This window comes from Heterocephalus glaber, unplaced genomic scaffold (assembly GCF_053883595.1).
Source record: "Heterocephalus glaber isolate CG9 unplaced genomic scaffold, H.glaber_assembly_v1.0 deba00000676, whole genome shotgun sequence".
In the NCBI taxonomy this organism is placed as follows: Eukaryota; Metazoa; Chordata; class Mammalia; order Rodentia; family Bathyergidae; genus Heterocephalus; species Heterocephalus glaber.
This window is the reverse complement of record NW_028258156.1, coordinates 99,720-126,240: the sequence shown is the minus strand read 5'-3', so window position 1 is coordinate 126,240 and position 26,521 is coordinate 99,720. Positions and strand designations below refer to the sequence as shown.

Genomic DNA, 26,521 nt, shown 5'->3' with positions numbered 1-26,521 from the left:
GAGGGAACTCGATCACTCATTTCCATCCCTGAGCTGCCTTGGCTCTTCCCTCCTGGCCTGACTATCTGAATCTTCCCCGCTTGCTCAGCATGCTGGTGATGGCAAAGCTCCTCATTTCTCAGGAGTTAAAGTGCAGCCACCACTGTGGCCCCCATGAAGAAAATTGCTCACTAGACACCAGGGGCTAACTGCCACCACCTTGACCACTGCCTTGATGTGAGCGGTCTAGTGCACACCATCCCTGCCCTCTCCATTCTTGTAGTCCCCTTACTCTGCTCCATTGGGGCATTTATTGCTCTGCTCATTTTGTCTGCTGCAATTGTGAGGAAGGGCCTCAATATAGTGGATGCTGTAGCTGGCGTACAGTAGGTGTTCAATAAATTGGCTGAAAAACAGTGTGCTCGGTTCTGCTCTAAAGAAGAGACCCAGGTCCTATCCATGGCAGGGGAAGGAGGGCTTTCCAGGCTTGCTGGGGAGAAGGGACTGCAGCTCAAGCTGGGGTACAGCTGAGGCAGAGCTCCCTTAGACTCCAGAATGTAAGAAGCTTCATTACCCCACCTTGCTCTGATAGCCCTTAGTGTCTGGGTCTAATCTGATCTCCATTGCTCCACTCCACAAAACTCACAGGGCAGAAAAATAGTTTTATAATCTTGGGACTTGGGAAGAGCAGGAAGTCACCCCTCTGCTTGCCTCCCTCCCAGGTGGGGGATCTAACTTCTTTCCAGGGAGATCTGTTCTCACTCATGGACAGGAAGCATGCTCTGGTTGCTGCTGAAACCTTCCTCGGCAGTCTCCCTCGGGCAGCCCCTTCTGTTAGGAGCACCTTGCCCTGGATTCTTCAGAGCACGCTGCTCCCTGGGCTGCCAGAGCCCTCAGCTGGTGCGGCCAGGGGAGTACAGCTCAGGCTGGAAGCAGGCACTGCTGCCTTGTCTTCTACCTACCCATCCTTCACCATGGAGGCCAGCCCACAGCCTTGGAGAGCCTGGACAGACACACGGGCATTCACATGTGCATCTATGGTGACGGAGATGCTTTGAGAGGGCTCACAGGGATGAGGGCTTTGGAACAGCTGGCCATATAGTCCCAGGGGTGCTCTGCCAGGGGGGTAGGGCTGCATAGGGGAAGGTGGTGTTCAGATGGGCCAGACATGGGCACCTACACACACACAACACATACACATGCTCACACGCACACACATGCACACACCAAAACTCTCCTCCAGAACCAGCCCCAACTGGACACTCCAGCTGGAGGTTGGATAGCTCCAGGGGCATCTGCTGACCTCCCCACGGTGAGGCCAGCCTGGGATTTGCCGGGAGGAAGAAGGCCGCAGGCAGTTCTCCCTCAGTGGTGCCCAGGAGTAATGCTGCCCATGCCCCTGACTCACCACCCTTTGGGCCAGTCTTGGATATGACATCCCACACCCTCTGCTCCCCATCATCTACGATCTACATGTTCATCCCACCTTTCCTGCCTTCCTTCTCTCCTTTCCAATAGAAAAGAATCTAATCATGGCCCTCATCCTGGGGATGCAAGGGTTGCCGACAGCACTTCATTCCTTCCAGGGTGGGGAAGCATCGACTAAACAGAGATGACCCTCTAATGGGGGAACTTAGGGCACTGGAGCAGCAGTGTGGGAGAGAAGGTGGTCCCTAAGAGGAAAAAGTCTCTTCTTTTTCTTGGATGTCTCTGCATGGAGCACAGGAATTGTGGGCAAATCCTGCCTTTCTGAGGCTTTCCCACCTCTGCTGGGGGTAGGGACAGAAGCTGTGCCCAACATTTAAGGGGTCCTCAAGGCCAGTGGTACAGGTACCCCAGCCCTTAGCAGGTCTCTGACACAGGATCCAGAACCCACCCCAAACCCTGAACAGCCTTCCTGGGGGCCAGCGTACAGTCCACAGCAGAGGGCCGAGGGGGACTCACGAGTCGTGTTGTACTTGATGCCATTGAAGTACTCAGGGCACGGCCTCTCCACGAGGGCTCCAGCCGCGCTCCGGGGCCAGCATGTCCCGATCTGGTCCAAGGTCGTGTTGCAGTAGGAGTAGGGACCTGGCGACGGGAGAGAGCAGAGCCAAGCTCGGAAGAGTGGCCAGAGACTTGGGTGTCTCGGCACTTGGGGCTCCGGGTGCGGGAAGCGCGGGACCCTGTGCGCACTGAAGGCGCCTAGGAAGGAGCACGCGACGCCTGGGTCCACTCGCCTCGCGCCTACCCTCGGGGTCCAGGGGCGGCCCCCAGCCGTCCAAGAGCAGCTCTTCGGCCAGCGCCAGGCTGCAGTTGGCCTCCAGCAGGCTGTGGAACAGTGCCGAATCCATTGCGCCCCGGAACCGACCGCGCGGAGGGAGCCCGGCGAGGCTGCGAGGAAGCGGGTACGAGGAGGGGCAGCCGAGAGAGCGCAGGGTCCTGGCCCCTGATCGCCTTGCCCCGACCTTCCGGGGCTGCCTCTAGGCGCCGCGCCTCACCGCCTGGAGCTGCCAACCACAACCTTTCCATAGAGTAGCAGCGGAGCGCGCGGAGCCCTGAGTCCACCCTCTCCACCGCGGCCAATGGCGGCGTCAGGGGGCGGGGCCGGGAGGCTCCTCTCCCGGGGCTCAGCCTCCAGCCCCTGGCCCCACTGCACCGCCCAAGTTCGCTTACTCAGGTCCCAGCTTTCTTCCACGACAAAGTCCGAAGGAAAGCGGCCGGGATTCCAGTTTGGACAGGGGTTATTCGGGGAGTTCCCGGTCCGAGGGTCGAAGGCCCCAGGACGGCAGGGCCAGCAAAAATCTCCCGCACTAGTAACTCCTGCAGCTTCCCCTACCGAGGACAGCTACCAGCCAAAGTTGGGCGGCTCTCCGCCTGAGTTTCTTCACCCTGAGCTAGGGCCAGGGGAGAGAGGTGGAGTGGGACAGTCCCGGTGCAGATTTGCACCTTGGAAAAGTCCCTGTCGCCTCTGGAAAGGAAATGGATTGGGGGCCCTCCAGGGAAGCAAAGGCCACCCAAGAGTCCAGTGAGATCACGTGGCCCTGATGCAGGCCGTGGGAGCTGGATGCAGACACATTTCCCAGCTGGCACTCAACCCGGTGAGGAGGCACTGGAAAGCCCAGTGGGTGGGTGGCTTTCAGGAGAACCAGGGACAACACTAAGTCTTCCACTCAGGCCACTGAGAGATCAGTATTGCCATTTAATGAGATAGGGAGCTCTAAGGGGGAGGAGTTGGTTGTAATTAACTGAGAGATTCAAACACCCTGTCTTCATGACTGGGACACGGAGAGATCAAGGAAGAACAGGAATTGTGTCTGTCTGTCTTCCTCCTGGCTTGGGCACCTGACTGACTGCAGCAGGAGAGGGAAAGACATCAAACTCCTCCGCCGGGGCGGGGAAGTTAAAATCCTTGATAGGGAATTCTCCCCAGCCTCCCAGATCTTGCTTGGTACTATACTTTCTTCTGCCTGTACCCTCACAGTGCTGGGGGGGGGCGGCGGTGCCAACCATGCCCACCACATGGACTCAGTCTCAGGATGCAGGGCCGGAGCAGGAGATGCCCCACTCAGTCTGGTCCTGGACTCTCTTCTTCCTGACATGATACCTTAGGCAGGGCCCTTGCTGTGTCTTCTGGGGCTTTCTCTACCAGTGAAATGTTCTCTGAAGCCCTTCTCAGCCTTGAGTCTCTGCTTCTGCAAACTTTATGCCTGCGCATGCGTGCGTGCGTGCGTGCGTGCGTGTGTGTGTGTGTGTGTGTGTGTGTGTGTGTACATCTGTTTTGAATTTCTATCTTTAAAGGCAGGAGAGTTAGGGTCCAGTTCCAACTGGGCTGGAGGCCCCAGGAACCAGCCCTCTCCCCCCACCCCCCACCATCTTGACTGGGAACCACAGGTGGGTGCCACAGAAGGCTGAAACCACCCCAAACCAGTTGGGCCCCTGAGAAGGGAGAGATGGAGAGCAGGCCGAGCTGCCTTTATGTGTCCCAGTCTTACCAGCCTTCATAGTTACGCTGCTGTCACTGCCCAGGCAGAGCAAGTGAGGGAGCAAGGGAGAGAGCAGGGGGCCCAAGCCTGAGCCCTGGAATCTCTCCAGGGCCTGCCACCTGGCAGGGATGAAGCGCTGAGCAGCCAGCCAGATCTGTCCTCTGTCTCCTCAATGGACAGTTAGAGCTCTGGCTTAGCTCTAGGCAGCTACAGAGGCAAAGGTCCTTTCGTCTCTGCAGAGAGCAGTGTCAGGAGCGGGGAAGGACAGGCTGAGTCCTGACCTTAGCTTGAGATTTGATCCTGACCCCAGCCCTAGGCAGAGTCCTGTTCCTAGATCCCAGACTGAGCCACTCCCCAGGGACCCACAGGGGCTGGTGTGCCACTGCCACAGGTCCCTCGTGCACACAGGAAGGCCTTTCACATGCCACGACACAGCAAGGGGAAGGGGAAAACCGAGCCAGGCTTAAGTGGTAGGTATTCTAGATGTCACAGAGGGGACACTGGAAAAGGTAGCAGTCTGGGACAAATTAATTTTGCTGTTCACTTTAGTGTTTGCAAATAAATTAATGAGGAAAAAAATTGGAAAGAGACAAAACTTGTCTCAGTTAGATTAAATCCAATTTATTAAGGAAGCCCGGGTGGCTGGGAGGCCCCTAGGGTGGAGGTGCAGGCCAGGAGTTGTGGGCCCAGCCAGGTGTGTGTGAGGGGAGAGTATCTGGGAAGTCTATGAGTCCTCAGGTAAGGGGGACAAGGACAGGTGGCAAATAAGTTCAGGGGAACATGGTGGAGGAGCCCTGTGTGTCATGAGCAGCCTGGGATGAGGCAGGTGCCCTTGGGGCCTCGTGTCCCCTCTCGGCCACCTCTGCTGCCAGCTACACAGGCTTACACAGTTTCAGGCCAGCTTACTGTACATCCTAAGGCATTATATTAAGTATTCATTACAAGAAGAGCACAACAGAATCACACACAGTGTCACTATCCCATATCCTGACCATGTGCATCCTCCACCATGAAAGTCTCAGCGGGAAAACAAAATTCACAGGGACAGCATTTGCCTTTGCATCTCTGAGGGGCTGTCCTCTGAGAGACCACACAGACAGCATTGTATCAGGCACAGGACACAGCGACTCAGGAGGGACCTGAAAGCACCTGCTCTTTGCTGTGCTCCGGGGGTTGTGCTCCAGGCCAGACACTCTTTCTCTACCTTGGGACAGAGAGGGTGGCATGATGTCTTCACATTCAACCATGGGGCCAGACTGAGGGATAATGAAAGGCCCTCAGTGACCAGCATATTCCATGTTTCCCATTTACAGAGGGGCAATAGGATACTCAGGGAAACGAATTTACCTCTCCTATCCTACCAGGACTCCCTCATCTCTGCAGCAGCCTGAGTAGGCTCCCTCTCTCTCCCACATGACAGATAAAAAGACTTTTCACAATCACAGTTGTGTCACTCTTCCTACAAGAATGGCTCCCTATTGCTCTCAGGACAGAGCTGATTTGGCATTGCAAAGAAAATTCTTCAAACTCACCTATCCCTCATCTGAGACTTCCTGATAAATTTGAGATGCCCTTCAGAACATCTTGTCCTTCCTTGGGGCCATATTATACCTCTGCACCTTTGCAGTGCTGTGCCCTTGGCTTTGATGGCCTTCCAGCTCCACTCCAGCTAGTCCAGCCCACTCCTACTCATCCTTCAGCCATGCTCTCCCCAGTCTGGGTTAGGTGGCCTGCCCTGGGGCCTCCAGCTGGCCTATGTCACCTTGGTTGCTGGATTTTCCATTATCTCCTCATCAATGTGTGGCTCTCCAAGGGCAGGGCCAGTCCTGTTCTGTAATCAGCCCCGCCACCCATCCAAGTACTCCAGGCTCAGGCTCAGTGATCACACAGAAAGAACAAATGCCTTGGGCACAGAGCTGGGTGAGTGTAGGACCCTGCATCCCGGCCAGGGCATTCTCCCCTTTTGAGGATGTGTGTGTGTGTGTGTGTGTGTGTGCGTGTACGTGTGTGTGTGTGTGTGTGTGTTGGATTCAGGAGTTATTGCTTTCTTTCCTTTTTGTTTTATTTTGTAGTGCTGGGGGTGGAATCCAAGGACTCATAAATGCTCTGCAAGTCCTCTACTTCTGAGCTACATTTCCATCCCAGGGAATTATTTCAAGGCATCTTTGGATCCATTCAGAACCCTACTGTCTATGGGCAGAATAAATAATGTCTCACAATATACGCCCTATTATTTTTTAAATATATGTATATGCCTCTGTGATGAATAAAGTAGAAGTCACCCATTAAACCCCTGCCTGAAGTCCCACTCACTCTTGTGATTATGTGCATTTTTCTCTTATTTGGACTTCAGGGACATACAGTTGGACTGGTCATAGTTTTTGATTCATGTACCCTTGTCATCATTAGCCCACACATGGTCTAAATTTATTTTATTTTGGTCTTTTCTTTTATGAAAGTTTGTGTGTGGTAGTAGTTGTAATGAGCCTACTGCCCAACCTGAAGCTTGATCATTACCAATCACTTACATATTTATTTATATACTTCTTCCCCAGAGGGAATGTTCCCTTGAATGCTGCCTTTCTCATTTTCTCTGTCCCATATTTTCCAGATTTCTCACATGTAACAGTGGAGTGATTTACTTGCCTTTGAACTTGATGCTAGTCATTATGCTTTCTCTCAATCAGTGGCCACTAGGAGATCACTATCATGTGGGGACTTGGGAAGTGATTTCTAGGCCTGATAGGTATCCTAAAAGCTCACACATCCACCTCAGGGCTGATGGAGGATGATGAGTCCCCACAGTGGCTGCTAGGCAGTGTCCCTAGTGTCATTAGTGATCTGGTAGATGAACATTTGATGATATGGGGAAATAAATGTTCACTCTAAGTCATTAGAGAAAAAGATATGTTATAAATCTATGGACACTGCCTCATCCTGGTTTTATTAAAAAATATAACAAACAAACAAACAAACAAGAAACCAAAAGACAATCTGAATCCAGGCATAGTGGTGAACACTTATAATCACAGCTCTCTGAGAGGTTGAGAGAAGAGGATCGAAAGTTCAAGGCCAGCCTGGGCAACTTAGCAACTTAGTGAGACCCTGTCTCAAAATAAAAAAGGGCTGGGGATGTAGCTCAGTGTGAAGACCCTGGCTGGGTTCAATCCTCAGTATGGGGTTGGGGGAGCCAACATGAAGGTATGTGGATCCATAAACTCCTGGGGGTTGTAAGATAATGAGCATTTAGTGATTTATCTGATTTAAAAGGCCCATCCAATTTTATATAAGTAATATAGATGCCTTTTGTCAATAAACGAATGTCAGAAGTTAAGCAGGGGAGGCCTTGGATTGGAGAGAAGAGGACTCTATTCACTGGACTCTGGCAAGGAGAATGGAGAAGGGCCTGGGCCACCTGCTTGAGAGTAGAGGACAGGCAGGGTGATGGTGGTGGGTGCCTGAGGGTAGAGTCTGGTACAGGAACTTTGGGGCCTTCCTGAAGTGAGGGGCCTCTATTTCCTATCTAGTGGCTGCTGGACATGGCCACACTTGATGTCCCCATGATCTCTCATTTAACCTTCACGTTAAGTCTCTGCGGTAGACTTGGACTCGACCTCTAACAAATAAGGAAACTGAGGCTCAGGTCATGTTACACGTTGAATTGTGTTCCTCCAAATTCACATGCTGAATTCTTAACTCCCAGTACCTCAGGGTACCTCAGGATGTGGCCTTGGTGGGCCCCAATCCGATATGACTGGTGTCCTTATAAGAAGAGAAGATCAGGAACAGACAGGCACAGATAGAAGACCACGTGAAGACACACAGAGAAGATGGCCATCTGCAAACCAAGGAGCAAAGCCTCAGAGGGGACCAACCCTGCCAACACCCTGGTCTTGGACTTAGCTCCAGAGTTATGAGAAGATACATTCCTGTTGATCAGGTACTTTGTTACAGAAACCCTGGGAAACCAATACACGGGACTTATCTAGGGTCATAGAGGAGCTAGGATCAGACTGATGGCAGAGACACCTGAGCTCTTGGCTGTCCCACTGTGTGCAGCCCAGGCAGTAAGATGTTCCTCTTTGATCCCTGCCTCAGGCTGCCTTTGCATGCTGGGCCCCAGGCCTGGCTGCCACCTTTGTCTCCCTGAGTCCTGATAGCTGCTCCAAGATCCAGGAACACCCATGACACCCCCACCCTCCTCCTTGCCTGCAGCTCCTGTGATGTAGGAAGGTCCTGGAAGGCCAGGAGCTGGTGGGCCCTAAAGAAATTTCCCCAGAGCCATGAGCCCAGCTCCCTCCTCAGACCTGCAGGGCTAACCTGACTCTGCAAATCAGCCAGGGGAAAACTCAGAGGCTTCAGAACTCAGGGCCTGACTGCTGCTTTGCAGGTCCTTACCAGGGTGTTATGGCTTGTGTCTAGATGTCCCCCAAACCTCATGCAGTCATAGGTGGGAATTTTTCAAAAGGGCTGAATATAGAGTGTGTGACTGATTCATAGTGGAATGCTAGGATTAAGAGTGTAAGATTAAAGGTGGGTGATTATTAAATTAGTCCACTGATTGGTTTGGCACTGCCCCAATTCCAGTAGCCTAGACAGAATATAAAATGGGGCACCAAAAACTCTTAAGGCCTCTTGCTTGCTTTGCTACCTTCTGCCCATCATGAACTGTTTCTCCTCTGCAAGGCCCCTCTGCCATGCCACCCTGCCTTACAGCCAGCCTATTATGGACCGAAACCTCTACAAACTGTGAGCTAAATAAACCTTTCCTCTTCTAACTTTGAGTGTATAATATTTTGTCTCAGCAATGAGAAAAGTAACGAAGACACAGGGTGACACCTGTAGCCACAGCAACCGGAGATGGTTTCACACTTTCTGCTAGTCCTTGCCTTGAGAGTAGAGGGGTCACTTTTCCTCCTGTTCCCAAATGCCTATTTGGCCACCTTCCTTGGGTGTCCATGGGAAGCCAGGAGCAAGAAGAGGACTCCCTGCCAAGTTCTCTGGCACTGATGAAGAGCCTGAGGCCCCCATGGAGACTCTAGCAAGCTAAGTCCAAAACAGGACTGGCACCTCCCCACCAGCTCCCCTCCCCAGGCTGTGGGCCCTTCACTCCTAGGGCCTGCTGCAGGGTGGGGATGTACATACCTGAGGGGTCGGCCAGGGACACCATGGTGTGGCAGTACTGTTCCAGCAGGGACCACAGGGGCTGTTCTCTGGGCACCTGGCTCAGCCTGGCCACCTAGGAAGAGGCGGAGGAGGTGTCAGAGGCCAGGTTGACTGGACATCGGCAGCACACTCCTGCCCCAGCCCTCTTGTGTCACTTGGCCCTCACGCCTCTCACATCTTCTGACAGAGGGGAAGCTGAGGCAAGGCCATGTGGCACAGCAGTAGCCCAGCTTAGCCTGAAGCCCTGGGGAGGTCACATGGTTCCATGCAGAGGGACCTCCCAGTCAGGACTCTGTGTGTCTGTCCCTCGCCCCCAGAGCTGTCTTTCCTCCACAGATGCGATATGCCGCTGGGTTAGTGCCCATGTCCTGCCAGCAGAGCTGGGTGGGGCTCTCTACTAGCTCTTCATCCCCTGGGCAAATGTTTGGGGAACATGACAGAATCTGGCCCTGGCTGGGGGACCTGTAAGTGCCCTCAGGGTGTTCCAGTCCAGGCAGAGATGCCTTAGACTTAGGAGGAGCAGAAGGGAAGAGAGGAGCATATGACTTCAATTAATTTTCCCGCCGTGCAGTAAACAGGCTGTTACAACACAGGAGACACCTTACTGGACCTGGGAAGGCTGAGAAAGCTTCTTGAAAGAGGGGGCACTTTGGGAGCCATCAGAAGGATGAGTAGTGGAAAGGGATGGGTAGTGTGCACATTACAGGGGGTGCTGGAAGCTCCTCATCATAGGCTTCTTGGGCATCAGCCTGCGACCTGCTGGGGTGAGCTGGACTAGGGCGGGGAGGGACACGCTGGGTCGACTTTGCATCTCTGATACCGGCTCCTTCTCTAAAGGCAGCTGCCATATTTGTGGCTCCATGGCTCAGGTGATTTCCTGCTTGATCACCTGCCCTGGGTGAGGGCACCTTTCCCAGAACTCAGGTGACGTGGGCTGTCCTTGCCACAGAGATGTGGCCTCAGGCTATGGCCAGGTCTTGATGGAGGTAGCACAAGGTTACCAGGCTAAGCATCCATGTGTGCTGCATGGGCCTGGACAACATAGACAAGCGCATCAGAAGTGGACGCGGGGATAACTCTCAGATCCTGACTCTGTCTCCTGAAACTTCTCCTTCTGCTGATCCAAAAAGCTAGCACAGCCAGAGGTCTTCATATCTTCAGGGGCTGCTTGGGTGGATTTGACTCAGTTAAAGCACACAGCACACCTGCAAGTGCCTATTTTGGGTGGCGCCCCTGGTGGTGTGGAGATGGGTGGGCAGGGAGGAGAGGAGGGAGCACTGGGTGCTGCCCACAGCACACACGGTGAGCAGTCTCACTCCAAGGCTATCAGCTGCGCTCTCAGAGGAGTCGAGTGCAGAAGACACCCCTGTGCTCAGGGTGCTGGAGTGGGTGCTTAGCTGTGTGGCCTTGGCCAAGCAATTTCACCTCTCTGGGCCTTAGTCTCCTCATCTTTAAAATAGGGACAGTACTAGCCCTGCAGAATTTTTACACGTATCTGATGACTGTGTGTCTAGAGCCTGGTGCATAGACATCATGAACCAAATGAAGGCTCTCGCCAGGGTCTTTAGGGGGATCTCACTAGCGAACTCAGAGATGGGACACCTGAAGGCCCCTCTAAAGCTCCCTGGAAAAGCCTCCTCCTTCCTCAACTCTCACGCAGTGAGGACTCTCAGCCCTCAGCACTCCACTTGTGTCCCCTGAGGACACAGCCTCTGTCTCTGTCTGAGCTCAGCCAGTGCAGTGTGCAGTGAACATTTGTGGGGGAACCTGAGGGTCTACGAGCTGAGACTGTGGGCAGGGTGGTGGTAGGGTGGAGAAAGCCACCCCAAGGCAGAGCTGGGTGAGCAAAGGCCAGAGGCAGGAAGGCACAGGGCCTGTGTGGGACAGCTGCATCTGGCTTAGGGGTGCTGGTAGGGACACAGAGGGGTGGGCAGGAAAAGGACGCCTCTGTTATATGGAATCCGGGCTTATTGTGTGCTGGACCCAGCTCCAAATGCTTTGCATAAAACAGTTCATTTACTCCTTGCTGCAGCCTGTGAAATAACTGCAAATAACTCCAGTTTACAACTGAGGCCCAGAAAAGTGAAGTCACCTCCCAAGGCCATACACCAGGTAAGGGACAGAGGCAGAATTCATCACACGCATACAGTCAGGTAAGGTATGACCTGGTCTGACATAGATCAGAAGAGCTGGTCCTGGACAAGGAAGCGAAGGTCTGACATCCACGGAGGCTGTAGCAGCCTGCGATGGTTTGGTTAAATGTCCCCCAAAGGTCTGTGTCAAAGGCTCTGTCTCCAGCTTGTGCTGCCACTGGCAAGGGGTGGAAACTTTAGGAGGTGAGGTCTAGAGGAGGAAATTAGGGCCCTAGGGGTGTGCGCTTGAAGGGGACACTGAGCTCCTTCTTGTCTCTCCTACTTCCCAGCTGTCATGAGGCAAGCAGTTTCCTCTGCCGCAGGTTCCCACAATGATGTTCCTGCTTCACAACAGGCAAAGGAGCTGACTAACCATGGACTCAAACCTCTAAAACCATGAGCCAAAATAAACCTTTTATCCTGTTAAGTTTTGTGTCAAAATCTCAGGTATTTTGTTACAGTGATAGAAAGCTGACTAACACAGGTCCGGAACCCCAAATAGTTGGCTGTGGTGCTCAGGAAGTTACAATAGCAAGAAGCTCTTCTCAGCCATGGAGGAGCAGGGGTGAGGCTGGGGTGGGGGTAGGGAGTTCATAGGCAGCTAGCTGAGTCACAGGAGGCAGATCCAGCCAGCTGAACAGTGAGATGAGAAATTTAGTCTGAGCCTCAGAGCCCCTGTATCCCTCATTGTGATATTGAGATATAAAAAGAAATACATCGGTCTTAGTCTCCAGTTCCCGACACAGGGCTTCTGAAACCTTGGTAATTTCCTGAGTGACAGGGGCATGGCAACTCTCGGTGAGCTCCTGGATGGGGATGTCACTGAGAGACCAAACTGTGATTACAAGCTTGGAACTTTCAGCCCCTGGCCCTGGGGAAGGCAGAGAGGCTAGAGAGAGAGTTAGTTATCCATGATGCCTATGTGGGGGAGCCTCCATGAAAGTCCTAAACGATGGGATTTGGGAGCTCCCAGATTGGGAAACACACAGAGGCACAGGGAGGGTGGCACCCAGAGGAGGGTGCTGCTTTGCCCTTCCCCGTACCCTGCCCTATGCATCTTATCACCTGTGTCCTTTGTCATATCTTTCATAATAGATGAGTAAATGCAATCATAAATGTTTCCCTGAGCTCTGTGCAATGTTCTAGCCCATTTTTGGACCTAAAGAGGGGTTGTGGTGAAATAGAATAGGTACCCTCATGGGATGCACGGCATGGATTCTCAGGCCTTAATCCATGCCGTTACCCAATAAAAATGGACATATCCCCTTTTCTCCATCCTTCCCTTCTAACAATGCACAAAATGCACCCTCCCTTATCCCTAGGAGGACAGGTGTGCTGTAACAGGAGGGGTGCCAAGGCTATCTATAAGGGTGAGAATGGCTACTGATCCACAGCTTACACCAGGGGGACTCCTGTGAAACATGAGACTGTAGTCCTGACCCGGTGGGAAGTTACCAGCCCCGAGCCCACACCAAGGTGCCCTAAGAGCTAGTCCCATTCTTTTGTGAATGGGCCCTTCATCATTAGAACTGTGCTCCCTTTAGCTCCTCACGCTGAAGTCCCTTCTTTGTTTTCTCTTACTTTCTAACTGCCTAATAGACCTGCTTATGGCTCTCAGTGTCCTGAAATTCTTTCTCTGTGATAAGAGTTGATGAATCTGCTCCATGGGGTGGGAGGATGAGTGGAGGTCCCGATCTTCTCTTTAGGGAACCTCCTTGGACTCTGTCCAGTGACATGTCAATTTCATGATTTCCATCTGAATTGAGCAAAAGAACCTTGGGCTGGTTGGTGACAGTGGGAACCTATGATTTATAGCCATTAGTCAGAAGTACCTGAGGAGGGTGCAGCCTTGCCAGACTGGGCCTTCACCTGTGGCCTTTGGGCTCCCTCCACACAGACAGCATCAGCTGTTGTCCCCAGGGAATTGAAAAACTGCTTGGTATGGAAGAAACCTCACTTTTGGTATCAGAATTTGTAAATGTAGAGAGAAAGAGAGTGTTTTCCTTGTGCCAATTCTGATAAGAGCATTTGGACTTTGAATGGATTGGCTCCTGGCTGAGCAGGGAGCTGCCCTCTGTCTCCACAAGCCTGACCATAACTCAGGTCCACATCTGTGTCTCCCATTCCCAGCCCAGAGCCTGGCCCATAGCAGGAGCTCAACACATGATTGCCGACTGACGGACTAGATGGATGAGACCATGGTCCCCTCAGCCAAGTGGAGGCACTCCTCACCCCTAATTCTGGGAGCCCCAGTCCTGGGAGATTATCCTGCTCCTCAGGTTTCCTTGTTTCATGAGTTTTCACTTTGAGGTGAGCCTGAGCGAAGGCCCAGGTCCTGGCCCTGGCCACCACGAGCCTGGAGTGGGACATCCTTACCTTAGAAGAGGGCAGGGAGACCCTGCCTGGCAAGGAGGCAGCGGGTCAGAGCCCAGCCTCCAGCTGCTCTTCCTCCACCTTGGGCCCTGTCCAGCCAGAATCTGTGCCCCAGGGGCCACACAAGCTTCCAAGGTGTCACCCTGCAGGAGTCAAGAGGTCTGGCCAAGCCTCTTGCTTCCTCCCAGGCCTGGCAACAAGCTTCCATCTAAATTTAGCTCTTGGTCTCAGCTAGGGAGATTTACTAGACCACAGGTCCTGGGCCCAGGCTGCCAGTGACAGGCAGCATCTGGGGGTGAGTCCCTGGGTGGCTCCTCCCTGTGCTGCCCAAGGTCAGGGAAGGATTTGGGAAAGGGAGGGCTCCTTCCCAGGGCTTGCTGCTCTCTTTCACTGGTTTCCATTGAGCCAAGCTCCAGGAAGTTACTGGGGGGTTGGTACAGAGGGGGAGAGCGGGGGTGGGGTGGGGTGGAGAAGAGAGAAGAGGGAGGGTGGAGGATGGGATGGGGAGGACCACATGGAGGAGGAAAGGCAGGGAGGCAGAGTCGGTCCCTCAGTGACTGAGGAGAATGGGAGAGACCAGAAGTCACATGAGGAAGTGGGCAATTATTTTCCATAGCATCTTGGCCAGCTTCCCAGAAGGGGAGACTTTAAATGCTCAGTTCTAATTCACATGATGGGGACACTGAATGTTGATCAAAGAGCCCAGGAGCTTTCAGCAGCCTTTGGAGCTCTGCACCATTGCCTGGCAGGTCTAACTTCCTTCCAGTCCCTTCCTTTTTCCAGACATGGCTCTTCCTGTCTTCTCTCTACCCTTGAGAGCCTGAACCCCTCTCTTCCCTCTGTCCTCCCTCACCTGGTTGCTGAACAGAGCTGTCTGGGGGGAGGGACAGTAGGAGGGAGGTGGGTCCATGAGGCCCTAGAACAAGTCACTCTGTTGAAAATCACCTCCCTAATTATCAACTTGTCTAATGTCCAGTTTGCCTAATAGCCACCTTCTTCTGATTTGTTTTGGCACCTGTCTGAATGTTTTAAAAATAGACTGACATTAAAATTACCTTTTTGTTAAGGGAAGAGGATCTGTTTGGAATCCTGGCCCTGCCCTTTACCAGCCCTGTAAACTTGAGCACAGGACCTTACTCCAGCCTCCTCATCTGAAAAATGGGGCTAGCGATGATCTCATCTCCTTGGGTTGTCATGAAGCTTCATATAGGTGATATATGTCAGTGCCTAGGACAGTGGTGAGCAGCTGTGTGCCTGGGTAGTTGACCAGCAAGATAAAGAAAATAAGTGGGCTGAATAACCTTCCTTCCCTCACCCCTGCAGACTTAAAATGACAGATCAAAAATTAGAATTTTGAATAAAGTGACTTTAGCCAAACTAGCTAAGAGGCCTTAAAATGCTTACAATTAGATAAAGCAGAAAATGACCACAAAGAGGGTGCAGCATCATTCGTAAAGCTCTGCACAGTTGAGACTTCCGCGGAATACTGAATTGAGTAGGCGATGCCCTCAGACAAATTGTTTAAAAAAACCCCCAAATTTAAATACTAACAAAATGGCAAAAACAGAGACCAAATTAGCTGATTAGGTTAGAAAGCACTCAGGAGGGAGCTGAAATTTGGGGAAAAGTCATTAGATAAACTGGCTTCTGGCTGATGGCCCTTGAGCCCCAGCACTGCAGACCTATTTGTGTGTTGGTGGGAAGGGAGGGGCATGAAGAGGGCTGGGCAGGTTCAGGAAGGCCCAGGACTTCCTCTGTCCCTTTCTCTCTTTGCTGAGGCTTCTGGGGCAGACAGCCCCACCAGAAGCCAGGACCTGGGGCAGGAGGCACAGTTGCGCTGTCCTGACCCAGGGGCAGAGTCTCCCTGTCCAAAAGTGAGGCACTGGGTCAGCCACGAAGGCTGGCGAGCTCATGGTCTTCTCAGAGGGCCAGGTAAGGTGCTTGAAAGGTCAGACTCGAGGGTTTTAGATATACAAGCCAAGTATTCCTTCTCTGAAATGCTTCGGACCCAAAGTGTTTCAGGTTATAGAGTTTTAATGGATTTTGGAATGTTTGCCTTGAGCATCTCTACTCAAGAATTCCAAAAATCCAAAAAGAAGTTTTGCTCAAGAAGTTTTGGATTTTGAGCATTTCACCTATATTGCGTTAGCCTCTTGGAATCTCCATTTTCTGTCTGTAAATTATCTCTCCAGTAAATGAGTAAGGGCCTTAGCATAGCACCTGGCAGGCACACAGGACTACTGAAAGCGTGGCCTCCCCTGCAGCTCCTTAAAGGCCTCAGAGGGCTCAAGGGTTGGCGGATCCTCCAGGCTCTCAGGATGAGCTGGGTCAGGGTGACCACCAGCTGGAACTTCTCCAATGCTAGTCAGACCAGGTCTGTCTTGGGCCACCCTATCTCCTCCCCTGCTGATCTGCTGCCTGCCACCAGGCTCCTCCACTTCCAGTCAGGGCATTTTTTTCTTAGATCCAGTTTCCAGAGTGTGTAAACTCATGCTATTTCTTTGCCATTCATCCTGTCATGTCTCCTTCTGGGCAACAAGCTCTGGGAGGGCAGGGGCCAAGGTGGTTTGCCACAGCCTGCATCCTCACCATTTGTCCTTGTTAAACATGGTTGAATAGGGAGAGGGCTGGAAGCCAGGTCCCTCCCGGGCTGCCTTCACTCCTACTGCCAACTCTTCCTCTCATGTTCTCATTTCCCAGGAAGCAGAAATCTCAGAATAGTTGGCCAAGGATGCAGAAATCAATCCTATTACCACGAAGGCCCAGGGCGAGGAAGGCTGGGCTTAGGGGCCAGAAATTTCCTCTCCAGCTGGATACGTGCTGAGTAACTTTGGGAAAAGGACTAGTTTGTCTCAAGCTGAGATCATCAGGAGAGGTCAGGCTGACTCTGAGGGAAGCAGAGCCCTGAGTGTGGCCTCAGAAGTCTCCAGTTTTGATGTCCCCAGAACCTGGGGGACTCTTCCTCATGCTTTCCTGCCTGGGCTCTGGAATAGAAACTAGAAGCTCTCTCATCTAACCAGCGTGGGTCAGGGTGAGAGCACAGAAGGCAAAGCCTACCCTAGCCCCAAGGTCTTGTGAAAGGGTCCTTGCTAGGATAAGCTGTGGGGGGGGTGGGGGGGTGGGGGGGTAAAGCATGCCTGGGGGTGCAGGGCAGACAAGGAACCCACTCCACAACCTCAACTACCCCTCAAGCTGTCTGCAATACCATTCAAAGGACCTGGCAGGTCTAGGGACCATTTGCCCACTGGGTAATGACCATGATACCAACCTCCCAGCCCTGCCAGGCCATGAGGAGAGCAATGTTCCTGGTGTCTTCATGCCTGGCATAGCACCACAGCCAGTGTTTACTGAGTGTGCCTTACTTGGATCATCTCAACTGCTCACTACAACTCTATTCAGGAAGCACCGGTATCATCCTCATTTTACTGAAGAGGAAACTGAGGCTTGGAAAGCTAGAGCATTTTGTCCAAGGTCATATGTTAAGGGACAAAGGGAGGATTTGAATGGGCTCTGTCAGTGGCTTTGCCAGTCAGTGAATGCTCTCTACCTGTCTATTGAATGACTTTGAACAAATTAATCCTCCTTGTCCATCTAGGGTCATGGAGGCCTAGGACATGGTCGTGGAGGCTGGCCTTCTGCCTTCTAGCCTGGCTCTGGCCCCTGTATTATGGGGCCTCCTGGCCCCTCTCTGCCTTCTGGATCATTTTAATGTTGCAGTTCTTCTTCATAAGAAGTGTGGCCTATGACAGGTCATCTTCTCAGAGCCTCAGTTTTCCTGTTTCTGAAACAGGGAGAAGACTGGAGGTAGATTCTGGGAATCACTCTTCCCAGCCTCCCCCCCCCACCTCTTCTTTCCTTCTAGCTGCCCTCAATCCCTTCACTGCACTCCCATAGGCAGGTCCTGACTGTGGCTATGGGGTACAGAGTGTGGGTGGGGGAGTCCAGAGTCTGAGGACCCCTCAGAGAAGTGGGTTCTCTCCTGCTTCTCTGCCCCATGCTTCATTTGGTGCCCGGGCCTGCCTGATATGGGGGACATGTCCCAGGAGGGGTAGGGACTCTGTGGCAGTGGGTAGAAGCCGCTCTCTGGTCTGGTTGTCAGATCTGGGGTGGAAAAGGGGGCTGAGGGGACCTATGGGTGAAAGGAGAGAATGGGAAGTGGACAAAGAATTTCTAGTCTTGAGGAAGGCCAGGGCCTGGACACTAGGGTGTCACGCCAGAACTCTAGGCTTATCCCTGGGGGTCTCCCTGCCCCATCCCAGCTGGTGACAGATGTTCCCTGTCTCTTGACCGCCACCCTCACCCAGGTATGAGAGCTGCATCCCAGCATCAGCTTGGGGAGGATCCAAGAGCAACACAGCTACCCAGCCCTGAGACCTCCCCCACCCCAGTCACTCGTCAGCCTCCCAGCTCCCCCCACCCCATTGTTCTCACCCAGCTCCCCGCACTTACTTGGAACAGTGGGAGCAGACAGAGCAGACACATGAGGAGGGGCTGTGGGACATGAAGGAGGCTTGGGGGCCCCTGGGGATTCCCCATGTCCCTGTTAGGGGCTAGGGAGCAGAGCCCACACACAGGGCAGCAGGCCACACCCACCCGGCTCCTTCCCCAGGCCTTTTCTTCCCCACCAGCCCAGGAGGGGAGGCTGAGACAAGGCCCTGGGAACTCAGGACAATCTCCACCACTCGGCCAGTGACACCGCCCTGCAGCCCGCCCCCTTCAGGTTATTTATAACCCACGCTGGGCAGCCACCCTTGCCCTGGCAGCCAGGGGGCCAAACTGCTCTCCAGCCTGCAGAGCAGGGGGTTGATGTCTTTTGCATGGCCTGCAGCTCCTGAGGTGAGGAGAAGGTCTCAGGCTGTGGTCCCTGCCTGAGGACAGAGTGGGATGCTCAGGTCCTTCCCCATGCTACAGGCAGGCAGAATCCAATGAGCCCGGGGGACTTCTCACAGGTGAATCTGGGATGCCATCTGTATTAGTATTTGCAAGAGAACAGATTTAATGCAGTACACAGACATTTACAAGAGTAGTTTACAATATTTGGCCACAGAGTTAAATGCAGAAGAGTGAAAGAGATCTGTCCCGCATGCTAGAGATCCCAAGAATCCAACCGAGGCCTGGATCCCAGGGCAATGTCCCATAGGAGACCAGCCAAGGCCTGGATCCCAGGGCAATGTCCTGTGCAAGTTCATATCAGGAGGCCAACGAATTCAGCGATGGAAGACTGAAGGATCAGTGCCAGAAGCCCAAGGGCTGGTGCAAGAGGCTAGGTAGTCTGTGCCTGGCAGGCTGAAAAGTTGATGCTGGAAGCTGAAGTATCTTCCTGGAGAACCAGGATGCAATGCTCAAGGTGAATGTAGGATGAAGACCCGAGCTCTTCTCAACAGAACAACAGCCATCCTTGGCGAAGGCAGGCGACACCTACAGCTCAGTGGAAGAGAACAAGGGAGGGAAATCAGCATAAAATCCTTCCCTCCTGTCCTCCTTTTATACCGTTCTGACAGCAATCCTCCTTAAGCGGGTCCTCCACACCCAGAACCACGCTAACTCAATTCAGCTCAGCGTTCCCACTCACGCTGACCATTCATTAATTAATCATAACACTATCATATGTATCAATGCCACGCTTCCTGATTTTGGCAACTGTACGGTAAGTAGGTAAGAGAATGTTCTTGTTAGAAAATATACATTTAGGGTTAAAGAGGCACCGTGTTTCTAACTTACTTTCCAATGGTTCAGAAATACACACACACAGACAGATAGATGGGACAATTAATCCAGCGGAGCTAAATGTAAATTGTTGGTCAATGTGGGCAAATGGTGTATGGGTCATTCTCCAATTTTTCTGTACCTTTTAATGTACCTATTTCTGCACCTCATATCAAAATGGAATGCTAAAAAGCAAATAAAAAGCCCAAGCAGTGACAGAAAATACAGCAATGTCTGGGTCCACCCAGTGACTTCAGTTCCACAGATTGGGGGGTGGGTCAGGGCTGGGGGCCAGCGTCGAGGGGCTGTGAGCAGAACTGCACTCAGGTGGGGAGAGGTGTGAGTCTTCCAGAGCCACAAAGCAGCTTCAGATCCAACCCAACAGAGGGCTGGTGCAGGGGGTTAAAAAGCTTAAGCGGCAGTTGGGTTGTTAGGATCTGGGAGGAAAACATTTGAGGAATGTGATTAAGTGGTGAGGCGCTTTTCCCTGAGGTGCAGGCAAGGTGGAAGAGGCCCTGGAGAACTCAGCCAGAGTTTGAGTTCACACACACAGGGGTCCCTCTGGCCTCTCTGCTCCTAACTCTTTTCTGTCTTTCAGGGCTTCCTCTTCCCCCAGGCAGCCTTCCTGACTGCTCCATGTCCCCTTTTCTCTCCTCGAGAGTGAGTCTCACAGGCCCAATGCAAAACCACCTCTGTCTCGCACCAGTGTGGCCTGGTCTCTGATTGTTCCATGGATATTCTTGGATATGCCCCCGTTTTCTCTTCCTCCTTTCCTCCTCTTTGGCACAGAGCTTACCCCAGTGGCTCAGGGGAACCCTTTCGAGAAAAGCTGGAGAAAGGCTGACCAGATCTCTCTGTTCATTTGAAGGCAATAGTGTGGAAAGCCCTCAGCAAGTCCTGGGCTAGCAAATGGCTTTGCTGGTCCTGCCAAATGGGCTTGGTCAGAGAGGGCTCTTGTAGGAGGTTCAGGGCTCAGCAGGCCTGGGATGGGTGGGCAGGCTTAGAAAGAGTTGGCGGGCCAGTATGAGGTGGCACAGTTCTGTAGGGCACACCTTGGTATCGCTATGGGGTGCCTCACAATGGGCACTGAGAGCAAGGCTGTACCCTCAAGGTCAACTTCACAGCCTGTGGGGCAAGACAGGGATGGGAACCCAGGAGGGCAGGGCACAGGTAACTATGATGGGAGGTGAGACGTAGTTTGGGTTCTGGGCAGCTCAGCATGTAAGGCAGGTGACTTCCTAGGGCACTGCGAAGGGCTTAGACTGATGGGGAAGCGGATATGTTTACTCCAGCTGAAGGCAGTGGCAAGGAGCAGGTCAGGTGCAGATGGCTTCGTTTGGGGCCTGGCTGGGTCAGAGACTATGAGGCCCAGCCTGGAAGGAGGTGTGACTCTCTGTAGCTGCAGGAGATCCCATATGCCCTGGGTGGCTTAAGCAAAGGACTCTGTCTCTTACTGTTCTAGAGCCCTGGGAACCCCAGATCAGGCTACCCATGTGGTTGGGTGCTGACAAAGGCCTTTTTGGTTTGTGGATGGCAGCTGCGTCCTCACATGGCAAAGAGGACACTCGTCTCGTCTCTCCCCACCTGGGGCTCTACTCTCATGACCTCAGCTAACCCTAGACATCTGAAGTCCCACCTCCATATACCATCACGCTGGAGCTCAGGGCTTCACATAGGAACTTGGGGAGAACATAGACAGTTCTCAGCAGTGTCTTTCCCGTGACTTTCCTCATGTTCCCAAGTAGAACCGGTCCCCCTACTTGGAACCCTCTTTGGAAAACTAGAATTATTTTCTGCCAAGCACAGACCCCAAAGTACCCAGTAATTTTTCTCTCCCAGCTCCCCAAGGACATCCCAAGCATTTCACTGATTGGGGCGCCCGTGTCCGGAGGTGGGACAGCCTTGAGGTGTAACTGAGACTCAGAGCTCCCTGAGGCAACAGTGAAGCTGAGACTTTGCCTGGCTCTTTCTGTTCTTTGTCCAGCTTTGCCTGTCACTTATGAGATTCTCTTGGGAGGATGTCCTGCACAGCATTCCAGAGGAATTCTCATCTCACCTCTGGGATCTCCATCCTGGGAGCCCAGACAGGCTTGGAGAGGTCTGATCTGATGCTCTGAATGGAATGTGTTAACAAAACTTAAGTACCAAAGAAAAACAAACAGCCTGGAGCCTCTGAGTTTCCTCTGGACAGCTGCTCCACTTTCCGCAACTTGGATAGTGAAGTCAAGCACTGGAATGGACTAGGCTGAGGTTGGCACCCCAAGATGGAGAAGGGGTAGAGGGCTAGCTTCTGGCTCTAGAAATGAGGGAACAAAAACTGTAAGTGTAGTTCAGGTGCAAAGAGCGATGGGTGGAAGAGCTTCCCTGTAGTGGTGAATGGTTGACAAATGTGAGCAACAGGGCTGTACTTATTTTTGTTATCCTCAACCTTCTGAAAAAGCCTTCATTAGTAGGGTTTGGGGAACCAGTAGGAGATGCTGTGGCCATCCATGTGTGGGGAGAGGTTGACAGTGGCAGGAAGTAGAACCCTGGACAAGACATTTTTGTCCTTGTCCTTCTGAGAAGCCCTCCTTCCTCTGCTTGGTGATGTACCTCCTTTTTTTTTTTTTTTTTCAAATTATCTTTCCTGTAAGAAATGGCTTGAGTGTGTTGAAAATTTGGTCCCTAATGCAGCAGTATTGAGTGGTGGAACATTTGAACTCAGCAAGGTGAGGGAGAAGCAGGGGGCAAGTGGAGGGGTCTTGGGAGGTGACTGGGTTATGAAGGCATGGATTAATCCATTCAGGGATGGATGGGATATTTTGGGCATGGGTTTGTTATAAGAGCAAGCTCTCTCTTTGACACACTTGCTCTGTCTCGTTGTGTGATATCATGTATCATGTAGCAAAAAGTCCTTATCAGATGCTAGCACCACACTCTTGGATTCCCAGTCTGCAGAACTGTGAACTCAATAAACCTCTCTACTTCTATATTTCTTGGTCTCAGGTGTTTTGTTACAGCAACAGAGAATGGATTAAGACAGAGCCTTTTTCTGTTTTCTTAACTGCCCTCCTCACCATGAATTTTTTTGTTTTTTTTTTTGTACCAGGGATGGAACTCAGGACCTTGTGCTTGTGAGGCAGGTGGTGGCACCTCTGAGCTAAATCCCTGGCCCCTCACCATGAAATTTTAATATCATAGACACATTGTGTACCTGTTATGTACTTGGCTTATTGGAGGGATCCAGTCATTGTAATGTCTAGGATTATTCTGCCTCTTAATAATTTAATCTTCCTCTTTGGGAGTGCATATTCTACTCCAGCCATGTGATTTGACTGGGAGCTGGCTGCTAGAGATTGGTCAAATATAATTGACTGGCTGAACAAATGGGTGGGGGTCACCCCACTGACGGTTGGTGCAGGAATGGACAGCTGATCTGAAATTACCCAATCAGAGCCCTCCCCTGGTATTTTCAAACCTTGCTCCAAAGATAGCCTGTTCTTTTCTCCTGGAGAACCAGAGAGATGCCAAGTGCGGCAGCTGTACATTGAGCCAGGTCAAGAGTGTGAGCTTCTGCACAGAAGGGAAGAAAGAAGGCCTAGGGGCCTTTGAGGGTCTAATTCCAATTGGATCTTGTTATGGTTTTGATCTTAAATGTCCCCCAAAAGCAATGGCTTGAAGGTTTGGTCCTCAGGTGACAGTGCTTTTGGGGGATGGTGGGACATTTAGGAAGAAGGCATGGCTGGAGAAAGTGAGGTCATTGGGGGATGTGCCTGGAAGGAGATACTGCCATCTCAGCTCTTTTCTCTTTGCTTCCTGGCCTCCAGGAAGTAAGCAACTTTACTGTACCAAGGGCTCCCTGCCATGATGTTCTGCCTTGTCACAGTCCAGAATGACAGGGCCAAATGACTATGGATGAAACTTTTGAAACCAGGAACCAAAATAAATTTTCCTTTGTTAGGCGGTTTATCTCAGGGATTTTGTCTCAGTGATGGCAAGCTCTTTTATGGAGCTTTCCAATAAATCTTCCCTTCTCAGGGGCTGGTGTGAAGTATGTTTCTGTTGCTCATTACCAAGGAATTCTGACCAACACTGAAGGGATCAGCAAGTGAGCAGCTGTAGAATTCAAAGTAAAGATGGCCAGGAAAATGTAAGAGACCCCATTCCCATGTTTAGGAGCCAGCACTGTGGGGAGAACCCAGACTTTGTAAATTTAATGGAAAATGGGTGGTTGGGTTTCTTCCTGTGACCATGAAAGGAAAGGGTGACTTTGAAGAACCAGAGGATATAAGGACATTTGGTTGTATGTGTCTCTAGCAGGGAGGGACCTGGGAAAGTCATTGTTGGGAAGGTAGGCTGGAGCAGCAGGGTGGTCTTGGGTTGGAGGTGGAGTCTGGATCTTAAAAGGCAGACAGGACTGGTGCAGCAGCTCAGGCAAAAGAGAGAATGGTCCTCTCACTCCAGAGAGGGGTCTTAGGAAGGGCAGGGCCTGCATGAGCCACAATCCCTGCCCTGCAGGCCCGCACCCTGACCCCATGTCTGATCTGGGGCTGAGACCGCAGCTGAGGTACCTGAGTCATGAAGCTGGAACCCCTCTCCCATTCTCCACCTATGGCCAGGTCGCATCCCCATGTATATGAGGCCATCTACTTATTTTAGCTTGTATTTATTTTTAAAAGTGGTGTGGTCACACCAATTTAGCCTCAGTTTGCAGAGTCTGCTTTTGCCATTGGAATTTTGGAACACAGTTCTACAGCATTGTGGAAAGAAGGGGCATTGATTTTACTCTTTTTTATTTTCCATGGAATATTACTTTGATCTGTCCCTCTCTCTTTGTTTTTTCCCTCCCAACTCCTGATTCAGAGAGGCTAGGTCCAGGCATGAGTTACGGTGCCATTCTGCCATTGCCTCTAAAGAAAAACAAGTCATCGTGGGGTTTGATTAATAGAGCTTAAGTCAGCTCCGGCAGAGCTTTTACCTGCTCACAGAGGACCCAGGAACTGCGTGCCTGAGAACAGCTGTGGGGCTTGTACTTTCCGGAAGAGCTCAGGCTGCAGTGCCAGGCAGCCCTTGGGCCTGGCTCCGGTTGCCATATCTGTGGTTTCACAGTTGTCCCCCTGTCCCATGGGCAGGCTCCTCCCAGGAGCAGGCGTCTTGGGCTGGGCTGGGGAAAAGGCCGTGGAGGGGATCCTGAGGGTGGTGCAGGACAGGCCACTGCTGGGCGGGGGGGAGGTGGCTTCTGAGGTCTGCTCTGTGAGACCTGCCTCTTTCCTTGCTCAGCGGTCCTGGTGACTCCTGTGATGCACATCTTGGTCCCTTTCCCCTTCTGTTCCCCACCTGTGAAATCAAATGAGAGCACCTCTCATGGAGGGCTCTTGAGGAAGGAGCAAGGGCCTGTGGGGACAGCCATTGCCGAGAAATGTGATGGAGCATCTCTATTGCTACAGCCACACATCCCTTAACAATGGGGACACACTCCGAGAAATGCATCATGAGGTGAGATGGTTGTTGTGTGAACATCACTGATTGTCCTTATACAAACCAAGATGGCCTCAAGGTCATTGTCTGACATAATGCCATCAGACCACCATCACCCGACATGTAATCCATCCTTGACTGAAATATCGTTATTTGGGTGGAGTTGTATTTTGTTTTATTCAGTTCAAAGTCAGTAAACACTAAGTCTTTTATGTGCAAGACCTCATAAGATGCCTGATCATGGGTACCAAGACAGAGTAGATTCTTAGCAAATGGTTGTTGAGTGACTGAATGAATAGGGTCTCTAGGCAAGAGATGTGGAGTGGTCAAGAACAGAAGGATTGGAGAGGCCACTTGCTCAGTGGGCAGGCTCTGAATGCTTTCACCCACATCTACCTCTCTGGGACCGTACAAGAGCACTGGGCTGGAAAGTAGAACATAGCCTTCCGTTTAATACTATTTTATTTATTGAGCAACTAGCAAGCACAGAGTGCAGGGAGGGAAGACACAGTGTGATCCCAGTGTTTGGGGGAGGCAGATAAACAGGCAAAGTTATGAGGGCAGCATCATCAGCACCCTACCCAGGCACGGGGCCAGGGAGGACAGGGCAGGACATTGAAGAGAGCTCAGTATGGTGAGGGTGAAGCAGGGGGCAGGTGGAGGCATCTTGGGGGGAAGGGGATACTCTGGGGTGGGAGAACACCCAGGTCTGTGACCCTGCAGGCAGCATGCAGGGCTGGAGTCCACCAGGGATGGGTGGGTGGGGCTAAGGTAACAATGCCACAGGCATTCATTTCCCATAGTTCTGGAAGCTGGAAAGTTTAAGATGGAGGTTCTGGCAGATCCAGGGGCTGGTGAGGACCCACTTCCTGGTTTGTAGATGGCCGTTTTCCCCATGCATCCTCACAAGGCAGACAAGCTGTCAAGTCTCTTCTTACGAGGGTGCTAATTCCATCATGAGAGCTTCATTTCACAGCCCACTTGTCCTCCGAAGGGTCCATCTCTAACTGCTATTACTTAGGAGGCCAGGATTTCTGCACAGGAAACTGGAGGATGCACACACATTCAGTCCTTAACAGGAGCTACACGGAGAGACTAAGCTGGGCAGAGTTCAGGCTGTGGGGTGTGTGAGTAGGTATGGCAGCTGCAGAGGCTTTGGTCATGGGAGGGATCCGGCCAGTCTGGCACCATGAAAAGCAGGGTGAAGAAAGGCTTGGCTAGGAGCTCCTGTGATGACTCAAGATTATAATCTCAGCACTCTGGGAGGCTGAGGCAGGAAGATTGCAAGTTTGAGCCATACTCGGGCAAAAATAAAAATGAAAATAAAAAGAGCTGGGGATGTAGGGCCATGCAAAGACCCGGGTTCAATACTCAGTACTGAAAAAAAAGATTTGGCCGAGACGAGCCCAGAAGGCAAGAGGGCCAGTCAGAAGCTGTGGAGAGAGGAAAGAGCAGCACTCTGTGTTCTGTTCTTGACGCTGCTCCCAGAGAGCGGGAGCTGGACCTCAGTACATCAGGGGTCACTCAGTTTGTGTTCCCACTTTACAGGTAGAGAACAAGGCCCAGGGAGGCCTGGCACCTGCTGTTTGCAGGAGGGCTGCCCTCGGAGGCCTCTCCCCTGCCTGCAGAGAGCTGAGCCGAGGCCTCTTCCTCCTCTGTGGTCCTGGGAGCCCCTGCTGTGGGGTGGCTTGCTGCTGGGCCTCGAGCTCGGGGGTCCCCAGAGGGCAGGAGCCCGAGGGAACA

General features: G+C 52.2%; 1 protein-coding gene across 4 annotated transcripts in view; it reads right to left on the bottom strand.

Moving 5' to 3' along the window:
* Positions 1 to 18,292, bottom strand: part of Crhr2 (corticotropin releasing hormone receptor 2) — a 46,026-nt gene extending 27,734 nt beyond the window's left edge. Inside the window, exons 1-3 of one of the 4 annotated variants that reach the window (XM_021254050.2) lie at positions 18,065 to 18,292; positions 9,090 to 9,183; positions 1,924 to 2,049 (exon numbers count right to left, since the gene is read on the bottom strand). In XM_021254050.2, coding sequence (XP_021109709.1) covers positions 1,924 to 2,049; positions 9,090 to 9,183; positions 18,065 to 18,151 — 307 coding nt within the window. In that variant the 5' untranslated portion in view covers positions 18,152 to 18,292. Of the gene's footprint in view, positions 1 to 1,923; positions 2,050 to 2,209; positions 2,546 to 9,089; positions 9,184 to 18,064 lie in introns of those variants that run through there. The other 3 variants (XM_087206566.1, XM_004839472.3, XM_087206567.1) reach the window with 3 other exon arrangements.
* Between the last annotated feature and the right edge of the window lie 8,229 nt (positions 18,293 to 26,521).